Source organism: Engraulis encrasicolus, chromosome 3 (assembly GCF_034702125.1).
Source record: "Engraulis encrasicolus isolate BLACKSEA-1 chromosome 3, IST_EnEncr_1.0, whole genome shotgun sequence".
NCBI lineage: Eukaryota > Metazoa > Chordata > Actinopteri > Clupeiformes > Engraulidae > Engraulis > Engraulis encrasicolus.
The window spans coordinates 38,689,384-38,711,194 of NC_085859.1; the positions used below are offsets into that span (position 1 = coordinate 38,689,384).

The 21,811-nt window shown below is 44.4% G+C and overlaps 3 protein-coding genes across 8 annotated transcripts in view; 1 reads left to right on the forward strand and 2 right to left on the reverse strand.

The window, feature by feature from the left end:
* The window catches only part of ep400 (E1A binding protein p400), a 64,432-nt gene extending 63,999 nt beyond the window's left edge, over positions 1–433 (reverse strand). For all 6 annotated transcript variants that reach the window (XM_063195370.1, XM_063195372.1, XM_063195368.1 and 3 more), the window contains exon 1: positions 266–433. The gene's annotated coding sequence lies outside the window, so the exon portion shown is untranslated. The remainder of the gene's footprint in view (positions 1–265) is intronic.
* A 148-nt stretch (positions 434–581) lies between these two features.
* Positions 582–1,293, forward strand: LOC134445396 (signal peptidase complex subunit 3-like). The gene has a single exon (XM_063194483.1). The coding sequence runs from the start codon at positions 664–666 to the stop codon at positions 1,204–1,206; it is 543 nt and encodes a 180-aa protein (XP_063050553.1). The 5' UTR covers positions 582–663; the 3' UTR covers positions 1,207–1,293.
* Positions 1,294–2,365: 1,072 nt separating this feature from the next.
* The window catches only part of ulk1a (unc-51 like autophagy activating kinase 1a), a 43,093-nt gene continuing 23,647 nt past the window's right edge, over positions 2,366–21,811 (reverse strand). Inside the window, exons 14-27 of the mRNA XM_063195373.1 lie at positions 21,016–21,073; positions 17,486–17,593; positions 17,023–17,147; positions 16,294–16,362; positions 15,420–15,547; positions 13,994–14,166; positions 13,049–13,161; positions 11,316–11,414; positions 9,620–9,768; positions 8,905–9,089; positions 7,670–7,788; positions 6,894–7,051; positions 5,842–5,977; positions 2,366–5,586 (exon numbers count right to left, since the gene is read on the reverse strand). Of these exons, the coding sequence (XP_063051443.1) occupies positions 5,531–5,586; positions 5,842–5,977; positions 6,894–7,051; positions 7,670–7,788; positions 8,905–9,089; positions 9,620–9,768; positions 11,316–11,414; positions 13,049–13,161; positions 13,994–14,166; positions 15,420–15,547; positions 16,294–16,362; positions 17,023–17,147; positions 17,486–17,593; positions 21,016–21,073 (1,676 nt within the window). The 3' untranslated portion in view covers positions 2,366–5,530. The remainder of the gene's footprint in view (positions 5,587–5,841; positions 5,978–6,893; positions 7,052–7,669; positions 7,789–8,904; positions 9,090–9,619; positions 9,769–11,315; positions 11,415–13,048; positions 13,162–13,993; positions 14,167–15,419; positions 15,548–16,293; positions 16,363–17,022; positions 17,148–17,485; positions 17,594–21,015; positions 21,074–21,811) is intronic.

Below are 21,811 nucleotides of genomic sequence, written 5' to 3' on the forward strand. Positions count from 1 at the left end.
CGTGGATGGCAAACGCGCCCATGAGCTAGCTAACGAGCGCTTTATTTCAGAGACAATTTGCAAATGTAATGGCATGCGATAGCAAAACATTACTGACAGAAAAATGTTGGTAACTACTTATATAACGCAATGCAATAATTCACCAAATTCAAAATTGTCAATTCAGACGGAAAATAATAACAAACTATTACGGTTAGCGCTATTGAGTTAGCGCGGCAAGACTGGATGCTAAACACAAAACACTGACCGGTCCCTGCACACTCACCTGCTACAAATAATAATTCCTCGTGCGAAACATAAACACTGTGACACCCAGTTTGTTATACAAGCGGTTAACTACAGGTGCGCAATACAATACTGAAGATAAATGCTTAAAAATGCAATAAATGTTCCCCTGATATTCCATTCAGGAACATGGCGTTAGCCACCTTCGTTTTTCATTATTCTGACAAAACCCGGAAGTACTTCTGGTGAAGCGACGTTACTAATTTTGACTGACGAGTCTCTGGACCAATCAAGTATCTGGATCATACACGCTGTCCAATGAAATGGAAAGACGTGACAGTGACATTTTCGAAGGTTTATCTTCCGTATTCCGATTTCCTGCCCGGCGCGTCCTCCGAGTTCATTGTTTATCTCTTCTGGAAATTACAAATTACTAACATGAATACGCTATTGTCGAGGGCAAATTCTCTTTTTGCTTTCTCCCTGAGTGTGATGGCAGCTCTTACCTTTGGGTGTTTTGTCTCGACTACTTTCAAAGACAGAAGCATTCCTGTGGATATCCGTGTATCGAAAGTGATGCTGAAGAATGTCGACGACTTCACTGGACCAAGGGAGAGAAGTGACTTGAGCTTCCTCGTGTTTGACGTTTCAGCTGATTTGCGGCCAATATTCGACTGGAATGTGAAACAACTGTTCCTTTACCTATCTGCTGAGTATGCGACGAAGAATAATGCCCTCAACCAGGTTGTGCTTTGGGACAAAATCGTCCTAAGGGGCGGTGAAACAAAGCTGAAGCTGAGGGAATCAAAACCCGAGTACTTGTTCTTTGACGATGGAAATGGTCTGCGTTCCAACAAGAACATTACACTGACGCTATCATGGAATGTTGTGCCAAATGCAGGCATCTTGCCTCTGGTCATGGGCTCCGGACATGTTTCTATCCCCTTCCCTGACTCGTATGACACTTACAAGAGCTACTGAATGGTCTGATCTGATGAACTAGTATTTGTAAACGTGAGATCTTTTTCGATTCCAACTGTTATTAAAATCCAGTGTTTGAGGAATACACTTTGGCTGTGATTTACTGGCTCTCAAGGTCCTAATTAATTGGGGGGAGGAATCATAAAAGAGGTTTCACTGTGTACGATGTGGCCAGAGAAGGTATTGCAACTACTGCTCACTGAAATTGGGCTGTGTACTGCCAAATCTGACATTTTAATGGATCTGTAGGCCTGGCCTACCAAATAAATAACTAATGTATGACCAAAGCACATTAGCTTACGTTTTGCAGCTAATAATGTCTATTACTGGAAATTCAAAATGGTGGACAATGGAGAAGAGGTAAGGGGATGGAGACTCCCAACTGAGATCGCTCCCGGACGTGCGGTCCCAGGTGTTTCTATCACTCCCGGACGTGCGGTCCCACCCGATTATATTTCACGTATTATCATATACTGCCACATACAAGCAATTTAGGGTTAGGGTTAGGGTTAGGTTTAGGGTTAAGGTTAGGGTTAGGGTTAGAAACAAAAAACTAACATCAACAACATAACTAGCTCCGTCATATGGCGGTGGTACCGATAGTCTGGCTAGTGGGAGCGAGATGAAAGGGGAGCGTCCTGGGTTGGGAGCGTCAATCAGGGAATCTGGAGAAGATCCCCGTTTCCATGCAAAAAAGTGCAAATTTCCCAGTCAAAATGAACAGTTAGAATTTGATGGTGGTGATAAGTATTCATGAAAAAGGCTAATATTTGTGAATGGGCAGCATGAATTCTGGAAATAAACTTCTAAAAATAGCCTATTACATGGTGCACCCTTATTGTAGCCTTTTAATCTCCCCAGTGACCAAGCATAACTTCCATCCTATGATGGCCAATTTGAGCATATTGTAGGCTTCATTGTTTGTTGTCTAAGGTAGGCTGTGTGCATTTATAATATATAATATTATCATATAGTATATGTTTGTGTTATTGAATTTTATTTTTATTTTTAACTGTGTTGTTGAGCTGAAAATCAAGCCCAACCACTGTAAAGTAGGCCTACATATGTCTGTCACAGTGATAGTGTTTCAGTTATCTCAATAGATTTAATAGACAAAGCAGTTAACTTATTGAGTGCAAAACAGTTTTTCGGAAGTAATTTTTTTTTTTTCTTCCTTTATTTCCATCACTCAAATACATGTGCTTCTCAATGCAATTTGATTTTGGCTTCAAATCATACAAACAATATAAATACTGCAACAATTCATTTACAAATATCTTTTTTTCCTGGAAATCAAAAACACCATGTGTAATGTCATCACCACAGTGTTCTGTGCATTCTTAAATCCAGGTTATGTCAGCAAACATTCGTTAAAAGGAAACCACTCGAGCACAAACATCCTATCATAAAACAACCACAGCACTCTCACTCACAATCTTCAAAACACTCATCAATATCAATACAAAATGTGTCATATTATTATGCAGACGTTTGTGGAAAAAAAGAGAAAAACAGACAGGATCTGTATTGGTTATTCAAACATCCTGAACGTCCTTTGGAGAATATGTTCAATCATACTTTTAAAATCGGCCCAGAAGTAGTATTTCAGCTGGCGTGCAAAATGTACTCATACTTAGCCTACATCAAATGCACAACAACCTTGCGGTTACCGCTACAGTACAACAATAGAAGCTCTCCTCTTCTCTCCTGGCCCAGTCATGGTGGTCAGCAGGTTTCTGCGAAGGCTTTTGTGTGAAGCATGCACACTGACACAAGGGGCATGGCAGGACATCTCACCGCATCAGGAGGGCAAATTTCCCAGCTCACACAGTCTGTATACAATACCAGAGGAAGGCAGTAGACAATGCTTTGCTGATGAGTACAATGCTCATGATTGTTCTCACAATAAAAACAGAAAAACACCACATTTTCTCACAAAGTAGAACGTGTTACACATGTGACCATTTTTTTTAGTAGTTTCAAAGATTCTTAATTAACCTTTGTAACGCTATTCCCAGAACAAAGATCTGGTGCATTCAAACACAATGTAGCCCTTCCAATACCTAATTAGCAGGAATCAAAGCAGTGAAACAGATACTGCCAACAGTTTTTTTTTTAAATGCACATGGTCACCCCAAGCACAAATTTAAGTTTAAATATGAATGGCTTCAGTATGAAAGTGAAACAAAACTATGTAAACACATCTATTTAAATGAAATAAATAAAATCTAAGAACTAAGACGCAACCGAAAGCTAAGTATAGTAAAAAAAAAATCAAGGTATTGAAAACCACAACAACAGCAATATCAATTCAGTCACATTCATAAAAAAATCAGGGTGCTACATATAACGTAAATGCCACAGAATGGACATAGGCTGAAGGATAAAAGAAACAAAGATGCTGTGTGCGCAGTAGGTCTGGTGCTTAAAGTGCTATTCTGTATTCCCACATCCAAAGACACATTGTCCTTGACATTCAACAACTTGACATTAAACATTGCATTCACTACTAATATAAAATGCATTGCATTGAATTGCTTAATCTGATCCAAACATTCAGTCAGTCCCAAAACACACACACAGCCAAGTATGCTATGGACCTGTCCCAAGCCGGGATGCAGAGTCGCATGCAGGCCAAAAGGCTGATGTGTGTGACTGAGAAAAAAAGAACTGTGCAAAATCTGTTATCCACTTGAACCAGCACCCAACGCTCCACAGTAAAATGATTGCGTCTGATTGCATTGCAAGTGGTTGTAAGGAAAGAATTGCTCACACATCATTCAACATCTAACAGAAATCAAGTATCAAAAGTATGATGGAAAAATATAGAGTTTTTTGTCCTGTCTCCCTGCAGTCTGTTATGCATTGGCAATATTTTGGTCAAGTCTGTCCTTGATAATAATGGGAGTCCATTCGCCTGGTTTGAAGTCCTGGACCACCGCTCGTTCTCTGTGTCCCCATTTGGGTGTCCCCAAGAGAAACGCAGTGAGTCTGTGGTGTTATTGAGTTAGCCAAATGGCTTTTGTGAACTGAGTCGATGCACATACCAGCAGCTTGGTGTTTGGTAGCCAAAGAGCCGGATTGCAGATCTTGTTATGCCGAGGATTGTGTCAATCTAACCATTCCTCATTGGTGAGATTTGACTCACATCGGCATGCGTCATGCCTCCCTCCACCACCAGGTGGGGGAAGAAAGCATCTCAAATGAACATCTAGAAAAAGTTCAACACCAAAGGTTTTCCGGGTGGACAATGGAGACGAGGCTGGTTGGGGTAACGATGGTAAAGGCAGGGACAACACAGCAGGGACAGCGAGGACTCTGGAACTACAGTGTGCCCTCCTTCAGACGTAGGGAAAAGGACAGAGAGTGAGTGTCTTGGGACTAGAAGTATGCCCTCCTGCAGACATACATATGGGATTCTTTCCATTCTCCTAACTCCCGGCTTCGACCTGTGCTTGTGGCCTCGAGCTTGACATGACGCCCCGCCACCAAGTAGAAAACGATAATGTGGACAAGCCAGCCAGTGGCTATCAGTAGCCACAACAACTTTTGGGGGACTTTTGCCCCTTTCAACATTCCGATTGCAAATGAGAAAATAATGACCGTTCAATTGTTGTTTTTTGTGAGATATTGACTTCTGTCATCAATGATGTCTTGAGACATCATCTCGAGCCTCAAGGACACAAGCACTTGGGGAGGACTGGAGATAGGATATTGGAATTTGGAAAGAACTCATGGGGGAGATGGTGAAGAAAAGGCAAGGGCAGAAAGCGCCCTGAGACTACTGTGTGTTCTTTTTTCAGACATATGGTTGTGATGGTGAAATCAGGGACAGTGACAGAGAGGGCTCTGCCACTTCAGAATGGTGGTTGTGAAGGCAGTCTCAAGGACAGACAGAACTCTTGGGACTACACCATAGTTATGCCATAACCCAACTTTTGCCACCGGCTGCGTTTCGCCAAAGTACACGCAAGGGTGTTCCGAGGGTTTCCACACTCAGCCATCTGAAGCTTGTGAACGTCAGAATCATCCCTGAACAAATGAGCCAATCAGGATCGCCAGGTGGGCTTTTCCAGGGGCGGTGTTATGGATTTTCTTCCTCCTGTCAGTCTTAGCTGCATCACGGGTCAGCGAGTTCAATGTGAGTGACTGAAGTGGCACGTCAGTAAAGATATGGACAGTTTGTTTATCCAATCACATGCAAGGATGTTTTATAAGGAGCATAATTAGATAACTTGTCGGTTGTAGGGGATACCCAGATGGTTTCGTGGAGTCCAAGGTGAAACATATCAGCAGGTGAGAGTCAGGTTAAGTATACACTCCATCAGACGTATGTCCCTGCCTCTAGTGAGGACAGCCGCCGCTCAATATACAGCTTACCTGCAGGGGGAGACAAAATGCAGTTCAGTTTAGGTGTTTGTGTTGAGTCGTCTTACACTAGATGTCTGTGTACTGTACATGGATTTATCTGACTTTATTCATTAAAATCTGTCCATACTTAAATGTCAATATCCACTATAGTCATTGTATTTAACCCTGTACATGAACAGTATGCATCTCTCTCTCTCTCTCTCTCTCTCTCTCTCTCTCTCTCTCTCTCTATGCGTGTGAGTGTGACATGTGACATGTACTCACACTTGTCGATGTTGCCTATGTCGGCTGGCTCTGTAATGATGAAGGTGAGGCCCTCCATGAGAAGAAGGGCAGTGTGGTAGCGCTCCTTAGTGGCCTGGCCTTGGTGGAACATCTCATCCAGTGCCGTGGACTGCACCTGAGAGAGAGAGAGAGAGAGAGAGAGAGAGAGAGAGAGAGAGAGAGAGAGAGAGAGAGAGAGAGAGAGAGAGAGAGAGAGTCATTCACTAGTATGATTTTGTGTGGGGTGCGACTAAATTTTACTTGAGGGTGGATGGAGGTGGCCAAGTGTAATCTGCTTGAGCATGAAGCTCAGAATAAAGTAGAGTCGTGTGTGGCAATATTAAGTGAATGACAAAAAGACCAACAAAGGTCGGCGTCTGCGCCTTGAACTTAATGCTCGTGTATTGCTTGGTGCGAGCACTCCCAAAAAAGTAGTAATCACTCAATCACAAGTCTTGTGTGCGCCTCCTTTTTTCCATTATCTAGTGTGGCAATATTAAGTAAAATGGAATATCTGCAAACTCGCTCCCATTTTGCTTTTCCACCTCTCATTGAACGTCTGATGAAGAGCCAATTGCTCAAAAATGTTCAAGGGGGAGTGGGAATCCAAAATGGTGGAGAGAGTGTGCGGACATACGTAACATGGGCAGTCAGGAGTAATCGGTTAGGGCGTCAGACTTGTATCCGAGAGGTTGCCAGTTCAACTCCCGATCTGCCAGGTTGGTGGGGGGAGTAATTAACCAGTGCTGTCCCCCATCCTCCTCCATGACTGAGGTACCCTGAGCATAGCACCGTCCCGCCACACAGCTCCCTTTCAGGCATCATTGGGGGCTGCCCACTTGCACGGATGAGGCATAAATGCAATTTTGTTGTGTGCAGTGTGCTGTGGAGTGCTGTGTCATAATGACAATCGGAGTTGGAGTTTCCTTGTTGGGTCTTCACTTCACTTGGGCTTTCAACATAACTAACTTGGCCAGACCAATGACACAAAATTGTACACAGAGTTACAGGAAGTATGGGGGGGGGTCACGCAGGCTTAACGACATACGTACCATGTTGACGGCGTGCGCGTAGATGAGCTTCTCGGCCGTGATGCTGTTGATGCGGTCCATCAGCCTCTGCTTGGTGGTGAAGAACATCTGCAGCCGGGCGCTGAGGCCACGCGACGAGCTCACACTGGACTTGTACAGCTCATTCATCTTACGTACCACTGCAACACACACGCCACACACACACGCCACAAAACACATCAGGCATACTGATAAATATATTATTTCATGCCTTTATTTGCATAGGACAATGAGAGAGTGAGACAAGAAGTCTGTGTGTGTGTGTGTGTGTGTGTGTGTGTGTGTGTGTGTGTGTGTGTGTGTGTGTGTGTGTGTGTGTGTGTGTGTGTGTGTGTGTCCTCAGGTCGGACTCGAACCTGGGTCCTTGGATTTGTAGTAGTCCTTAGCCCACTGAGCCAAGACACTCCAGACATACTTTCATTCTATACAGTACATGCATTTCCCCCTCGGGATTAATAAATTATACTCTATTCTCTACTATTTCTACTATTTCACCCAGCAAAAGTCAATGTACAACACAATTGTCATCTGTGGTAAAAAAATATTTCTTGTTCATCTATATTTTGTGGGTACACGTGTGTGTGCGCATGGTCTTTTTTTTTGGTCTTTTACGACTTTATTGATGATTTGAAAGGTGGACAGGAAGCGAATGGGGAGAGAGAGATGGGGAGGGGTCGGGAATCGAACCCGGGTCGGCAGCATGTCAAACGAGCACCCTACCGGTTGGCCACAGCAGGGCCATGTGCGTGTGGTCTTACCCTGTTTGACTGAGCAGGAGGCGTAGAGTTTGGCCTGCTTGATGTCCTCCATGGCCGCATGCAGCGCAGACGAGAGCAGCTCAGCACTCTTCATGTAGAGGACCAGCTGCTCAGCATAGCTGGGATGGGATGGCACGCACAACACACAGATGGACACACACACCCATACACACGTGCACACACACACACACACACACACACACACACACACACACACACACACACACACACACACACACACACACACACACACACACACACACACACACACACACACACACACACACACACACACACACACACACACACACACACACACACACACACACACACATAATAAAAAGCAGGGTCATTGAGGGTTCTTAAGGCAGTATGTGTTTTCAATAATGTCTGATTAAAAATACACCCCTCCTCATCCCCTTAGGAAGCAACCTGATCATTTAGATCCTCCAAAATGATTCAATCTTGCACGCACAACACAGATACACAGACACACCCATAAACACGTGCACGCTTCCAAATGCACGAACACACACACACCGTAAAATAAACACAGGGTCATTGAGGGTTCTTAAGGCAGCATATGATTTCAGTAATGTCTGATTAAAAAATACACCCCTCCTCATCCCCTTTGGAAGCAACCTGATCATTCAGATCCTCTAAAGCAGGGGTGGGGAACCTTTTTCATTCGAGATGCCATCTCAAATTCATCCGAGGGCCGTAAAAGTCCTAAGAGGGCCGTACTATGAATAGAAACCAGGATTTCCCCCTGCACTTTAAGCCTATGTATATTGAAGGCAGCCACCTTATCTTGTCTACCTCAACTCTCTGAGTATGTTTTTTGCACATTTGTTTAATCAGAATATGTTTTTGCACATTGCCTTTTTATTTTTTGTTTAATTTTTATTTTTCCCCACCCTGACTTAACCTGTGTGTTATTTGTCTTAAATGTCCATGAAGGCATTATGTGTATTTATGTAAGCTACTTGACACTTGAATTTCCCCTCGGGGATCAATAAAGTTGTTACTCTACTCTACTTACCTTTAAAACAGGCCGCATCTTCTCTAAATCCCCTGAATATAACTGAATTGTTATGCAAATATATTTTCTAAGATTCCATTACAAAATAGGTCATATTTCATGTGAAGCTGCATAACATTAAAATTACATCAGGGGCTGGATAAAACTGCCCCACCCCTGCTCTACAAGGATGCAATCTTGCGCCGCTGCTCACCTCCACTCTCGGCTGAGCAGGCTGATCTGGTCAGCCACCATGCTCTGGTCCAGGAAGGAGGCGTCGGGGGCATCGGGGGCCTCACACGCCTCAATCCCAGAGGCCTTTGTGGCGGCGATCTCCATGATGCAGTGGGAGAAGGCCAGGATGAAGCGCAGGTGGCCCAGGGCATCTGTGTGCTCTTGCTGTGAGTGGACAGAGCAGCAGAGACATCATCACTTTCAGATTGATTGACTGTTTGATTGATTGATTGATTGAATCAAGTGATTAAATGATGCTAATAAGTATGTATTTTTGATACATAATATGACTGACTAATTTCTTTTATTTCTATTATAGACATTATGTAACACCAGCTGCAGCTGATTATTTTCTCTGAGACCCTCCGATGAAGATGGAAATTTGTCGTAAAACGTGCAATGTAAAAACCTTTCTACATATGCCTGTGATAAGACATTACTCAATGATTGATTGATTGATTGATTGATTGATTGATTGATTGATTGATTGATTGATTGATTGGTTGGTTGGTTGATTGGTTGATTGATTGATTGATTCTTCATTCTGTTTCATCTCTTTAGGCAAAATATTAAGGTGTAACCCTGCTTTTCAAGTACAACTTCTATGGGGGCCAATACAAGTTGAAGGTTCATATATAAATAATTTCTGTTCTGTGTCGTTTGGGATTAAAATTGTAAAATCAAGCAACCCAAACCTGCATGAGTGTTTCCTCTGGGAGCTCCGGGGGCTCGAAGGCCACAGCTCTGCCCAGGGGGCTGGTGTTGACGCTGGGGTAGCCGTCCTGGGCCTCTCCCTGACGACCCCTGCAGCCCCAGCCTGGGCTCACTGGGCTGGTGGAGCCTCCTGCCAGAGAATTTATTGATTTATTATTTCATTTAACCTTTATCCCATTGATGCCTAAAGCACCTGCAATAAACGCCTGCTGAATTCCTATGCCCTTGTTAGGAAAGTTGCCCTCAGTCTATAAAAACCCAAATATCTTAGCATCTGATGCACAGAAAAACATGAAATAAGTTCTTGCATGACTATGGGTTCATTCAGCTGTAACATACCCACATTTTTATTGAAAAAGCCCAAATCTCAAGAGCCTGAATGCAGTGCATATGTGTCTATAGGCAGCAAAGGTCAAACAACATATATATACACGAGTCATCAGGCAGGAATTGGTTATTTTATCAGGAAAATAGACCCATATTGAATAATCTATTTTACAAGGGGGTCCTGGTCAAGTGGCAGCAGAAGTTACAAAATCAAAGTTTCAGTTGCATTAAAATTACAAATCAAGTGAAACAATAACAAATCAAACAATCGAGTAGAATAGAGAAGAGCTACTTTAGAAATGCCAAAAGGAGAGTAGGGTGTCAAGCAACTTACACATAATAGACATTGCATGACAGATCAAACACACACACATGCAATGTCCCATCAATATTTCACTTTTTTGAGTTTTGTTTGTAATACGAAGACGGTAAGTGACACCGCCAGCGAGACAGTAGACAGCCTATTATTCACCGGAGCCAAGAAAAAAGAGCAGAGCAAGAGCACAGCACAGACTACACCTACTATTCCAGGGACAGGCAACTTTTATGATGAGGCGGGCCACGTTTTTTCAATGCCACCATTGGAGGGCTACATTACCACGGATCTGACAGTAATTTGCAGAGGTGTAGGTGCTATTGGTTGCTCACTGACTGCCCCAACTACTGTTTGGAAGGAATAGGATACTCTATACTCAATACTCTGTTAGCCAACAGTGTAATTAAAACAGATTGATTTCAGTCGTTTAGAAAAATATCTGCATTATTTTTTTTAATTAGACCTACTGGCCTCCATTGAGTGGCCTCCAGTTGCATATCCCTGCATTATACCAACAAGTCTGTGCATTAACTCCACAATGAGCCGCAGGTTGTGGGCATCCACAGGCCAGGGTGGCCGACAAGGGGGGACAAAGGGGTCAGTTGTCCCGTGCCCAGGGAGATTGGGGACCCAAAATTGGGTCTTCATTACATTCTATTCATTCAGATGGGGTGCCCCGTTCACATTATTCTCTCCCAGGCCCAGTCTCAGCTGTCAGCAGTCTTAGACATGCACGTCCAGGCAAGACAGTGACTGAGTGTTAATGCCACAACAAACCTCAACAGGTTGTTGGCATGCACATCAAAACAGCTCCTCATCCCAGTGGCGGAACAATTGCATATAGGGCCCCAGGGCAAGACACTTATAGGGCCCTGCATACGGCCTGCCCTGGTCACAATAGGGCCCCCACTACCAACACAGGAGGGCCCTGGGCCCAGGGGCAATTGCCCTGCTTGCCCTCCCTATATCTCCGCCCGTGCCTCATCCGCCCATGCAGAGCCCTTGTGAAAGCGGGCGTGCAGCACATTACACACCGGTGTAGAGTCTGGGTCTGCCGTGGTGTTGGGGGGTAGAGGGGCCGGAACTGGGGGAGCCCACCGTGAACACAGCCCTGGTGGGACTCACAGCTGCTCCTATAGATGACGGGACATCAGAGCACAGAGATACAGATGGACAGACGGACAGACAGACAGACAGACAGACAGGGTCATGGTCGAGGTCAAGAGGGAATGTCAAGTAGTCAACATTGCACGTCTCCTCACACCTTATACAGCACACATACACAATAAATATACCACAAAGACGGACATACAGACAGACAAATAAGATTATACTACTAAATACTACATTTACCCTTCGCCTAGCAGATGCTTTTGTCCAAAATAATTTACAACAGAGGGCATGAGTCAAGCTACAAGCTTGATTGTTTGAACTACAGCTTGAATATTTAGGATGAGATTAAAAAGTGGAAGAGATTAAAAAGAGGCAGTGAAAAGATGGAGAGGAGACAAATAAAAGAAGGATGGATGTGAGGCGGTTGTTAAAAAAGAAAAAGGAGAAAGACTGAGGGAAGTTTATATAAGCTAAGGGGTGAAAGAGAGACAAAGGAAGATAGAAGACTGACTACACAAACGTATAATGTCTCTGTGGAACACACTCCTGAGAAGGCCGTCTGGTACTTAGGAGCGAATATGACTCTTAACCCTCAAATTAATTTTTTAAACCAACTTCCTGACTGGGTTACTGTGAGACTTCTTAAAGGTACACTGTGCAGGAAATGGTCAAAAAGGTACTGCAACTATGCTGCTCATTGAAACTGGGCTGCCTATTGCCAAATTTGATCTTTACATGAAAGTTTACTAAGTATTAAACAAATATTTTGTAGTATGGTCCAAGTACAGTCCTTTTTGCAGCTAAAAATGGCTATTTTTGGAAATTCAAAATGGCGGACAATGGAGAAGATCCCCCTTTTCATGTATGAAAAGTGCAAATTTTTCCAGTCATAATGAAAACTTAGAATTTGATGCTGGTGGTAAGTATTCAAGAAAAAGGTACCATTGGTGAATGGGCAGCATGAATTCTGGAAATAAACAACTAAAAATCTCACACAGTGTCCTTTTAAGGAACAAACGTTACGCAATGTATTTCTAGGGAGAAACATACGCAGCCTTTCAAAGGAAAGCAATTTCAACCTACTTTCAAGTAGGTAAAGCCTCTTTGCACCAAGAATGTATGTCGGTCAGCCAGTGTGTACCAATGTGTGTTTGTACTGTACGTGCTAAAATAATCTGTTTGCGTGCGGTGTAGGCAAGAATGCGGAGAGTATTCTTTGTAGGTCACTGTACTGTATACAGTATGTGTTATGACGCTGATCTGAGTGGGTGCAGGTCTGTTGCTGTGTGTACATGCAAGTGTGTGTGTGTGCTTGTGTCAAGGTCCACTGACAGGGGTTGACAAGCAATTATTGTTGTTGTTGCTTGTGTGTGTGTGCGTGTGTGCGTGTGTGTGTGTGTGCGTGTGTGTGTATGTGTGTGTTTGTGCGTGCGTGTGTGTGTGTGTGTGTGTATGTGAGTGTGTGTGTGCGTGTGCGTGTGCGTGTGTGTGTGTGTGTGTGTGTGTGTGTCTGAGTGTGTGTCTGAGTGTGTGTCTGAGTGTGTGCGTGCGTGTGCGTGCGTGTGCGCGTGTATGTGTGCGGGCGTACGTGTGTGTGTGAGTGTGCACGCGCGTGCGTGTGTGTGTGTGTATTTGTGTGTGTGTGTGTGTGTACCTGTGGTGTCCATGGGTCTCTCCATATTGAGGCTCTCTGTGCTTCCTCGATCCAGCTGAGCTCCAAACACTGCCTTCAGTAGCATGTCCGACAGGCGGCCCGTGCTCATAGATCTACACTCACACACACGCACGCACGCACGCAAGCACGCACACACACACACAAATACACACACACAGCAGTGTCAGTCATACGTCTCATAGTACCATCATTGTATATGCATGTCATAAACTATGATTGCCTGTCATAAAATAAAATGAATGTTAAACATGCATCTCAAATAAATCCACACCTGTCTATGTCTTTGGTTTGCTAAATCAATGTGAGTCTGAGATGGTGAACTACACTTGTAAACAAGTTGTGCGCACTGTCTACGACGGGTTTGAAGTCTTTTGCGATGATTTGCGCAGATGACTGAGCATAAATTGACCTTCATCCAGCAACAAAGTTGCCATGTTCAACATTGTACTGCTCATGACTCATAGACATGACTTGCTTTCAAATCCGTGGAAATGTAATGCAGTTAAGAGTTCATTATTGTCAAAAAGTGTACTAAATTAGCTACCCTTAAGCAAAAATACTGTATATTGTTCCTAGATGAGTATCGCCACTTGGAGCTTTACACACTCACATGGTCAGGTCACCTAGGGTCTGTATTGGCTTGTGTAGATGTGCAAACGGAACATTTGATTTTTATCAATGTGTGTACATACCTTGGTGTGTATGCACAAGTGTATTGGTTTACAGTATGTGCGTGCCTCTGCTTGTGTGTAAGGCTAACAGAGAGATCAAGTAAGAGAGAGAGAGAGAGAGAGAGAGAGAGAGAGAGAGAGAGAGAGAGAAAGAGAGAGAGAGAGAGAGAGAGAGAGAGAGAGAGAGAGAGAGAGAAAGAGAGAGAGAGAGAGAGAGAGAGAGAGAGAGAGAGAGAGAGAGAGAATCCTCTACCTCTTCATGGTCTCCCTCCTCCTGTCGGCGGCGTGTGTGAGCCGTGTGGCCGTGGGCACGGTGCCCTGGCCCGCCTCCAGCTGCCGCAGGTTGGGCATGGTGCGGGTGCGGGTGCGTGGGCACAGGAAGCCTAAGCCCACGTTCTGGGAACTGGCTCTCCTGCGCAGGTCAGACTGGGACACAACAGTGGAGGAGAGACAGTTAGGGATAACACTGCTGCTAGGGACACGCGCCCTGGGAGTCAGACAGATAGACAGACAGAGGGAGCAGTTAGGGACAACACTAATCTCAAATTGATAACACCTACATATGGTTAATGACTTAACAGTCCTCCCATATGGCCCTCGATGAAAGAGCCGTGAGACACAAGCAGGCGCTACTACTGTAGTATTACAGTCAGCTGAGGGGGAGTCAGATGAGGTGACATGGACTGAGTGCCCTGACCTGCATTCTCTTAATTCTGACGTATGAAACTTATGTATTGTATATATAAAAATGTAGCAATATTGTATTACAGAACTGTATAATGATGTATTATACACATGTGCACATAATACATTTGTAGAATAATATTGTAATATCTTAAACCCTTAGCGCAGCACTATGGCTCTCTGTAATGTCATAGCAATGTAGTTGTGATGTAGTTAAGCATTTTCAGCAAGTGAATAGGGTCGCTGCCAGCGACCCCTGCTGCAGTAAGAGGCTACCAGTCCTTCCATATGGCCTACGATGGAAGAGCACTGAGACACATGCAGTCCCTACTGTAATCAACTACAGTCAGATGAGGTGACATGCACTGTGTGACCTGACCTGCATCTCATAATTTTTGAATTGTCTGAATTCTGGGCTATGGATCTTGTATTAGAAATGTAGAATTACACTATTATATTACAGACCTGTAGAATACATCATACACATACTGTATACACACACCATATACAGGTATATTAAATTATTGTAGGATTATTGCAGAAAATTATAGAAGAGGTGATACCTTAGCAAAACAAAACAATAGCTATAAAACAACTGGTGACATGCAGTTCAAACTATGGCCATATGAATTTGAAACCTTATCTTTTAACCCATTTCAGCCTAAGCCCTCTGGACAAAATGTGCCCTCTGTCTATTAAAACCTACATATCTCAGCCTCCGAAGCACATAAATACATGAGATAAGTTGCATTTAAAAGCTAGGACCCTCATTTTGCGTTGGAATTTGTTCATCCAGCTCTAACATACTCACATGGTTAATAAAAAAAACCCCTCAAATCTCAAGAGCCTGAATGCTGCGTACATGTCGCTCCAGGCTAAAATTAGCCTGGGCTAAAAGCCGTTGGGTGGAGCGTGGAGGAGGGCGTTGCCAGGCTAGGCTAAAATGGGTTAAAATATACAGTATATATATTTTTGCTTGTATCTTTAAGACTTACTTTAGGCGTGGTGGGTTCGGGACTCTGGCCATGGGTCCTCTTCCTGTGGCACGGCTGGCCATCTGATCCTGGGTCTGTGGTGCGCGGTGGTGACACTGGGATCTGGATCTTGTACTGAGGGCTAAAATCTGAAGGCAGACCAGGGAAAAGAGGAATGAATAATATAAAAAAAACATTAGTGATGTCTTCTGAAACCCTCCTCTTTACTTACTACAACACAAGATTTTACAGCGCTACACCACTTTTGAAATCTACCCATATGATTTGACAAGATCCTATATCTCCGATTTTTTTTTTTTTAAATGTTCTGATTTTTGTTTTTGGTGAACATTGGTTTATTAATTACCTATATATTTTGTCATTAGCGGCATGTGGCCAGATACAACTCATGCAACGTAGGTCTGCATCGTTTTTGAAAAAAAAAAGGAAAATCCCAAATGACTCAATTAGTTATGTAAGTTGATCACAATGTCTATGTTGTATAATGTGATTGATGATAAACTCAAAACAGCAATGGGATTAAAATTAGGTTCCAGCATGCACTTATAACCTCACAAAACACAGGTTGCAATGAGCTGCTACTGACAGGAATAGAGTATAAGAAAAAAAGAGGTATCGCACACCAATAAAGTCTTTCTGGAGGTGCTGGCTTCTTGTGCATACATATGTTTAAAGAAAATAAAGGGAATGCTGCACACTCTACTCCAGGTTTTAATGTACAAGTGACGTTTCGGCCGTCTGGCCTTCTTCAAACTTGAAACTTGAACGTTTGAAGAAGGCCAGACGGCCGAAACCTCACTTGTACATTAAAACCTGGAGCAGAGTGTGCGGCATTCACTTCAAGGAATATATAAGCGAAGAGTCTTTCTCCAACCTGTTCCCTGCATGCCCGTCCTGGTGCCTTGAGGGGAAGACTGTCTGGGTATCCCAGGGCTGGCTCCAACTGTGGAAGAGTGATAATATTATCTTCTCAGAGAAAAAGAAAAATAACACTACATCCATATGTGTACACTACATCTGAGTATGTACGGAGGAAAAATGGACTGAATGTATATCACATTTTATCAAGTGATTCATAACTGGCCATTTTTACTATGGATTTGTCATACAAGCACATTCTGGAGTTCTTTACCAGAGACACTCTAGACTACATGAGCCGAAACACTTAGGAAAACGTCCATAGAAATGAACAAGGGTGATTCATTACACCAATATGATGGGTGCTTGCACATCTCCCACCGATTCCAGGACAAATAGAGCCAATTGTCTACTGAGCTGCGCTGTCATTGATCCAATCATCTCGAAAGCAAATGCTGCTCATGCACAGTAGAAAAATATAGAGAAATAGCTGCCCGAAGTAGCTGCCCTGAGGCGACGCCAAGATGGCCGCCAAGTAGAGGGACTTATACATGGGTTCTGATTTTTTTTCTCCCCTGGCTGCACGACCCTGGCTGCGCACAACTCAACCTCTGATTGTTGGAAACCGCTGTCGGTCAAAAAATTAGCTCACGTGGTTGGCTGCCAGTGTCTTGCCCCTCCTCACAACACCGTGTTTATAAACAAAACAAAAAACCCATGTATACAGACGGATTTTGTTATTTACCTTGTGGTGAGGGCTGGTAAGGCCTGCCACCCCCTGCTGACATCCTCCTCTGAAGGGGCGCAGGGACTCCCTCGGGAGAGCCGAGTCCTGCTTTGCCACAGCAGTGCTGCGTGGGTAATGCAGTCCTGGAAATCAGATGAGCATTTATTTACATGACATTCAAGAGTAGCGTGTTGCATTCCAGGCAAAGTCAAGTCAAGAGTATTTGACATTTGCAGAGGGTTTGAAATTGCGTCACACCATAAACCAGATGTGCCATTTACGTAAACTGAACAGTCATTACTCATCAAACTCAACAGTCATCAAAAACTGAGACTAAACACCATAGCAATCAGGACACAAATCAGGAGTAAAGAGAGAGTGAGGACATGCAAGGCAGAAACAGGCAAATAAAACACTGTGAACTACTAGCTATAAAAGCAGGGCATGGGAATAGGAATCCAAAATGGCCGCCCAACTGTACCTGCATTGGCTGTTTAAGTTCTGCTCCATGCGCTGGTAGAAGTTGATCTGGGTCGGCACGGGAACGGGCACAGACTGCCAGTAGCTACTGCCACACAACTCAGCAGGCCTGATGCCAGAGAGAGAGAGAGAGAGAGAGAGAGAGAGAGAGAGAGAGAGAGAGAGAGAGAGAGAGAGAGAGAGAGAGAGAGAGAGAAAGAGAGAGATGGAGGGGTGGGGGAAAGACAGAGTTGGTGGAAAAGAAGAGGAAAGAGAGAGAAGTAGGGTAGGAGGCACAGTGAGAGAGAGAGAGGGGCGGGGGAGAGAGAGAGAGAGAGAGAGAGAGAGAGAGAGAGAGAGAGAGAGAGAGAGAGAGAGAGAGAGAGAGAGAGAGAGAGAGAAGAACAGAGAAATGAGGTGATGTTCTCTAACAATTCACACACTATGGTGCTTCCACATAGACTAACTAACTCAGACAGCAACATACAGGATGATGGAGTGTTCTTACTACTGTAACTGCTGTGTTAAACTCCTCACATGTACCATGTGACAGATGTGACTGACACCGACAGCCATTTGCTTCCAACGTGTGATGGGTGACAACAGCGACACTTCTGCAGCCTTATGTTATGCACATGCATTCACACACACAAAGACAAACACACACACACAGACAAACACAAAGACAAACACACACACACACACACACACACACACACACACACACACACACACACACACACACACACACACACACACACACACACACACACACACACACACACACACACACACACAGATGCATCAGGCAGTCAGACAGCCTGTTCTCTGCTCCCCTCCAGACAGCTGTCTGCCACCCTTCACACAGCTGGCAAGACACAGTGTGTGTGTGTGTGTGTGTGTGTGTGTGTGTGTGTGTGTGTGTGTGTGTGTGTGTGTGTGTGTGTGTGTGTGTGTGTGTGTGTGTGTGTGTGTGTGTGTGTGTGTGTGTGTGTGTGTGTGTGTGTGTGTGTGTGCTTGTGCGCTTGTGTGTGTGTGTGTGTGTGTGTGTGTGTGTGTGTGTCCGTGTGTTGTGTCTGTGTCTGTCTGTGCGTACATGTGGTGTGTGTATGTGTGTGTGTGTGTGTGTGTGTGTGTGTGTGTGTGTGTGTGTGTGTGTGTGTGTGTGTGTGTGTCAGACCCTGGCTTGTTGTACAAGTAGAACACAATGTCTACAAGAGAAGCTATCCATACAAATAAATCCCAACTCCACATTGTAAATAATAACATTTGACAGGAAGCAAGTGGAGAGAGAGAGAGAGAGAGAGGGAAGGGTGGGCAAAGGGTGGGCAAAAGGGAATCGAACCAGGGGTCAGCCTGACATTTCATGCCGGTTAAACTTTCAAATGAACGTGCCACACCTTCTGCCTTAACACATGCTGTTCCACCAGTAGAACGCTGTAATAGTCACTGACAGCGCACAGGGCCTTTCGTGCTACGTTACGACTTGGTCATTGCCATTTTGGTAACAGTTAATTTATAACTGGGGCCGTGTCTTACCGGGTTTAAAACCTTTGCTAACACAACATGAGGGTACACAGTTATCCAGTGCAATGTTGTCATTTGAGGTTATCTGTTGCAATGTTATCGTTTGAGGTTATCAGTTGCAATGTCAACAACCAACATTAAATATTTTACAGTGCATGAAGAGGCCACGAGGCATACTACACACAATAAGTCCACTGAACTTCTAGCTGGTCCCATGGTGCATCAGAGCAGAGGGCTTGGGGATTTTCCATCCAGTACACCACTGGCTGCACTTCCTGAACCTCAGGATAGCAGCAACAAGGGAACACAAATAGACCACAAATAGTCCTCATCTGCAAACACAACCTTAGACCATCTGGGTTACCTCAGCTTTGCCTTTGCACGTGTTCCTTTTTACAGTAAGCTGATGCAGCATTATCTGCTTAATAATAATAATATTGCCATGTTGCCATGTTGATGAGCTCTGCTTGTCTTGCTTGCATGTTTTGGTTATGTCCTGTATATTTGTATATATGCATGGTTATGTCCTGCATGTTTGTATGTCTTAATCTTATATGCTTTGCTTTTTGTGGATATGTTGTCTTTTGTGACTTCTGTATTGGGAGTCCTATGTAGTTCGTTTTGCGTATTTGCTGTTCTCTTGGCTAGGGTCCACTTGGAAAAGAGGCAACTCCCTCAATGTGACTACCCTAGTAAAATAAAGGAGAAATTCAAAATATATATTATTATATTCAACATGACATCACAAAAGTAAGTAAGATAACACGCCAATTTGAACCGTCCATCACGTTTGTTTACGGCGCAATGTTTATGGAGCTAGGCGGAACCAAATTCATCTGGAGAGAGCCAGGTTATAAAAGACCAACGCTCCAATCAAAATATATTTTTGCCGCTAGGCACGGTTGTGTGGTCTATTTATTAGGCTACGTGAGAAGGGGACTTCAAGGCTGTTGGTTTATGAAATGTCCATGTGTGGACTGGAGAGGGCCACATGGGAGTTTCCATTTGTAAACATGTGCCCAAGGCCGCTGACAGCTTTGGCTGGGCCTGGAACAAAGTAATATGAAAGCCCCCCCCCCCCCCCCCCCCCCCCCCCCAAACCAATCCATTCTATCCCTCATCTCCCTGGGCCCCCATCTCCCTGGGCCCGGGACAGCTGAGCCCTTTGTCCCCCCTTGTCAGCTTCCCTGCAGGTGCCATCGAACTAGAGGGTTACATGGTGACAATTCTCTGAGCTCGCCTACTGAGCTCGCCTCCCTACCACCAACTCTCAACACAAAACTTATACAGTATGATATTCACACCCATAGACACATACTCAAAATAGGCATACATGTGTTCACACACACGGGGGAGCTGATAGTTCCACACACAGACTCTCACACATGCTCACACAACACAGACACACACGCACACACACACAAGCACACATATTCACACACACACCCATGTGCATATTAAATCAGACAAACAGATCGACAGACAACCAGGACAGACAGACGAAGGTGTAATGCTTCATCTAGCAGAGCTAGGATACGTGCGTAGGGGGGTGGGGGGAGTAGTTCTGCCTGCACTGGCAGCCAACAGTAAACTAGCGAGGAGAAAAAAGTACAGGACGGTACAGCACAGTAGGGCAGTAGGTCAGGGAGGGTTGTAGACGCCGACAGACACACGTATGCACAGAGTACATATACAGACACAAACACATGGACATGGAGACACACACACACACACACACACACACACACACACACACACACAGACACACACACACACACACACACACACACACACACACACACACACACACACACACACACACACACACACACACACACAGCTTTTGCTTACCTCTCGATAAGTTATGACCTAATTTATGAATATGTTTGTGTGTTCCTCTGTGTGTGTGTGTGTGTGTGTGTGTGTGTGTGTGTGTGTGTGTGTGTGTGTGTGTGTGTGTGTGTGTGTGTGTGTGTGTGTGTGTGTGTGTGTGTGTGTGTGTGTGTGCGCGTGTGTGATATTTACCCGCTCTGCATCAGGCTGTCTGGTGTTTGTCCTCCTGGTGAGTCACAGCCCATTTCACCTGGAAACAAACCACATCACAAATGCTTACACAGACCCTCACTTACACACACAAGCCTTCATTTACACACACACACACATATGCGCACGCGCACACACACAGACACACAGACACACAGACACACAGACACACACACACGTACACACGCACACACACACTCACGCTCTCTCTCTCTCTCTCTCTCTCTCTCTCTCACACACACACACACACACACACACACACACACACACACACACACACACACACACACACACACACACACACACACTTGCACACTCACACACACACACACACACACACACACACACACACACACACACACACACACTATTCCCACATGACACTCGCAGTGGTTAAACACTCATCTTGAGTCACAGTTTTCTCCCTCACACACATAAGAGAGGCATTTCACAACACTCTTTCAAGTGTTGTTTTCTATCTCTCACCACCAAAGGGCAGATTGAACTTGTTCTCCTTGGTCTTGACACAAGCCGGTAAAAAAACGCGTCTGTACAACACAAGAACATGAGAGAGCTCGCTGTTACAGTGGTTGCACCAAGGATGCCAGATCAGCTGAATTCAAGCCCTCATGGAGAGTTAAGGTACTTCCCCGATTGCTGATTGCACAATTCATTGCCAATGGTGGCATCCCCCCTTTTTTTAAATCAACATGTTTTTTTTCCAAAATTTCCAAAAACACAGAGTAAGACCAAGCCCTAGCCGCTTAGTCATGATTGT

Coding starts and splice junctions, on each gene's coding strand:
- LOC134445396 (XM_063194483.1), top strand. CDS start 664: ATGAATACGCTATTGTCGAGGGCAAATTCTCTTTTTGCTTTCTCCCTG.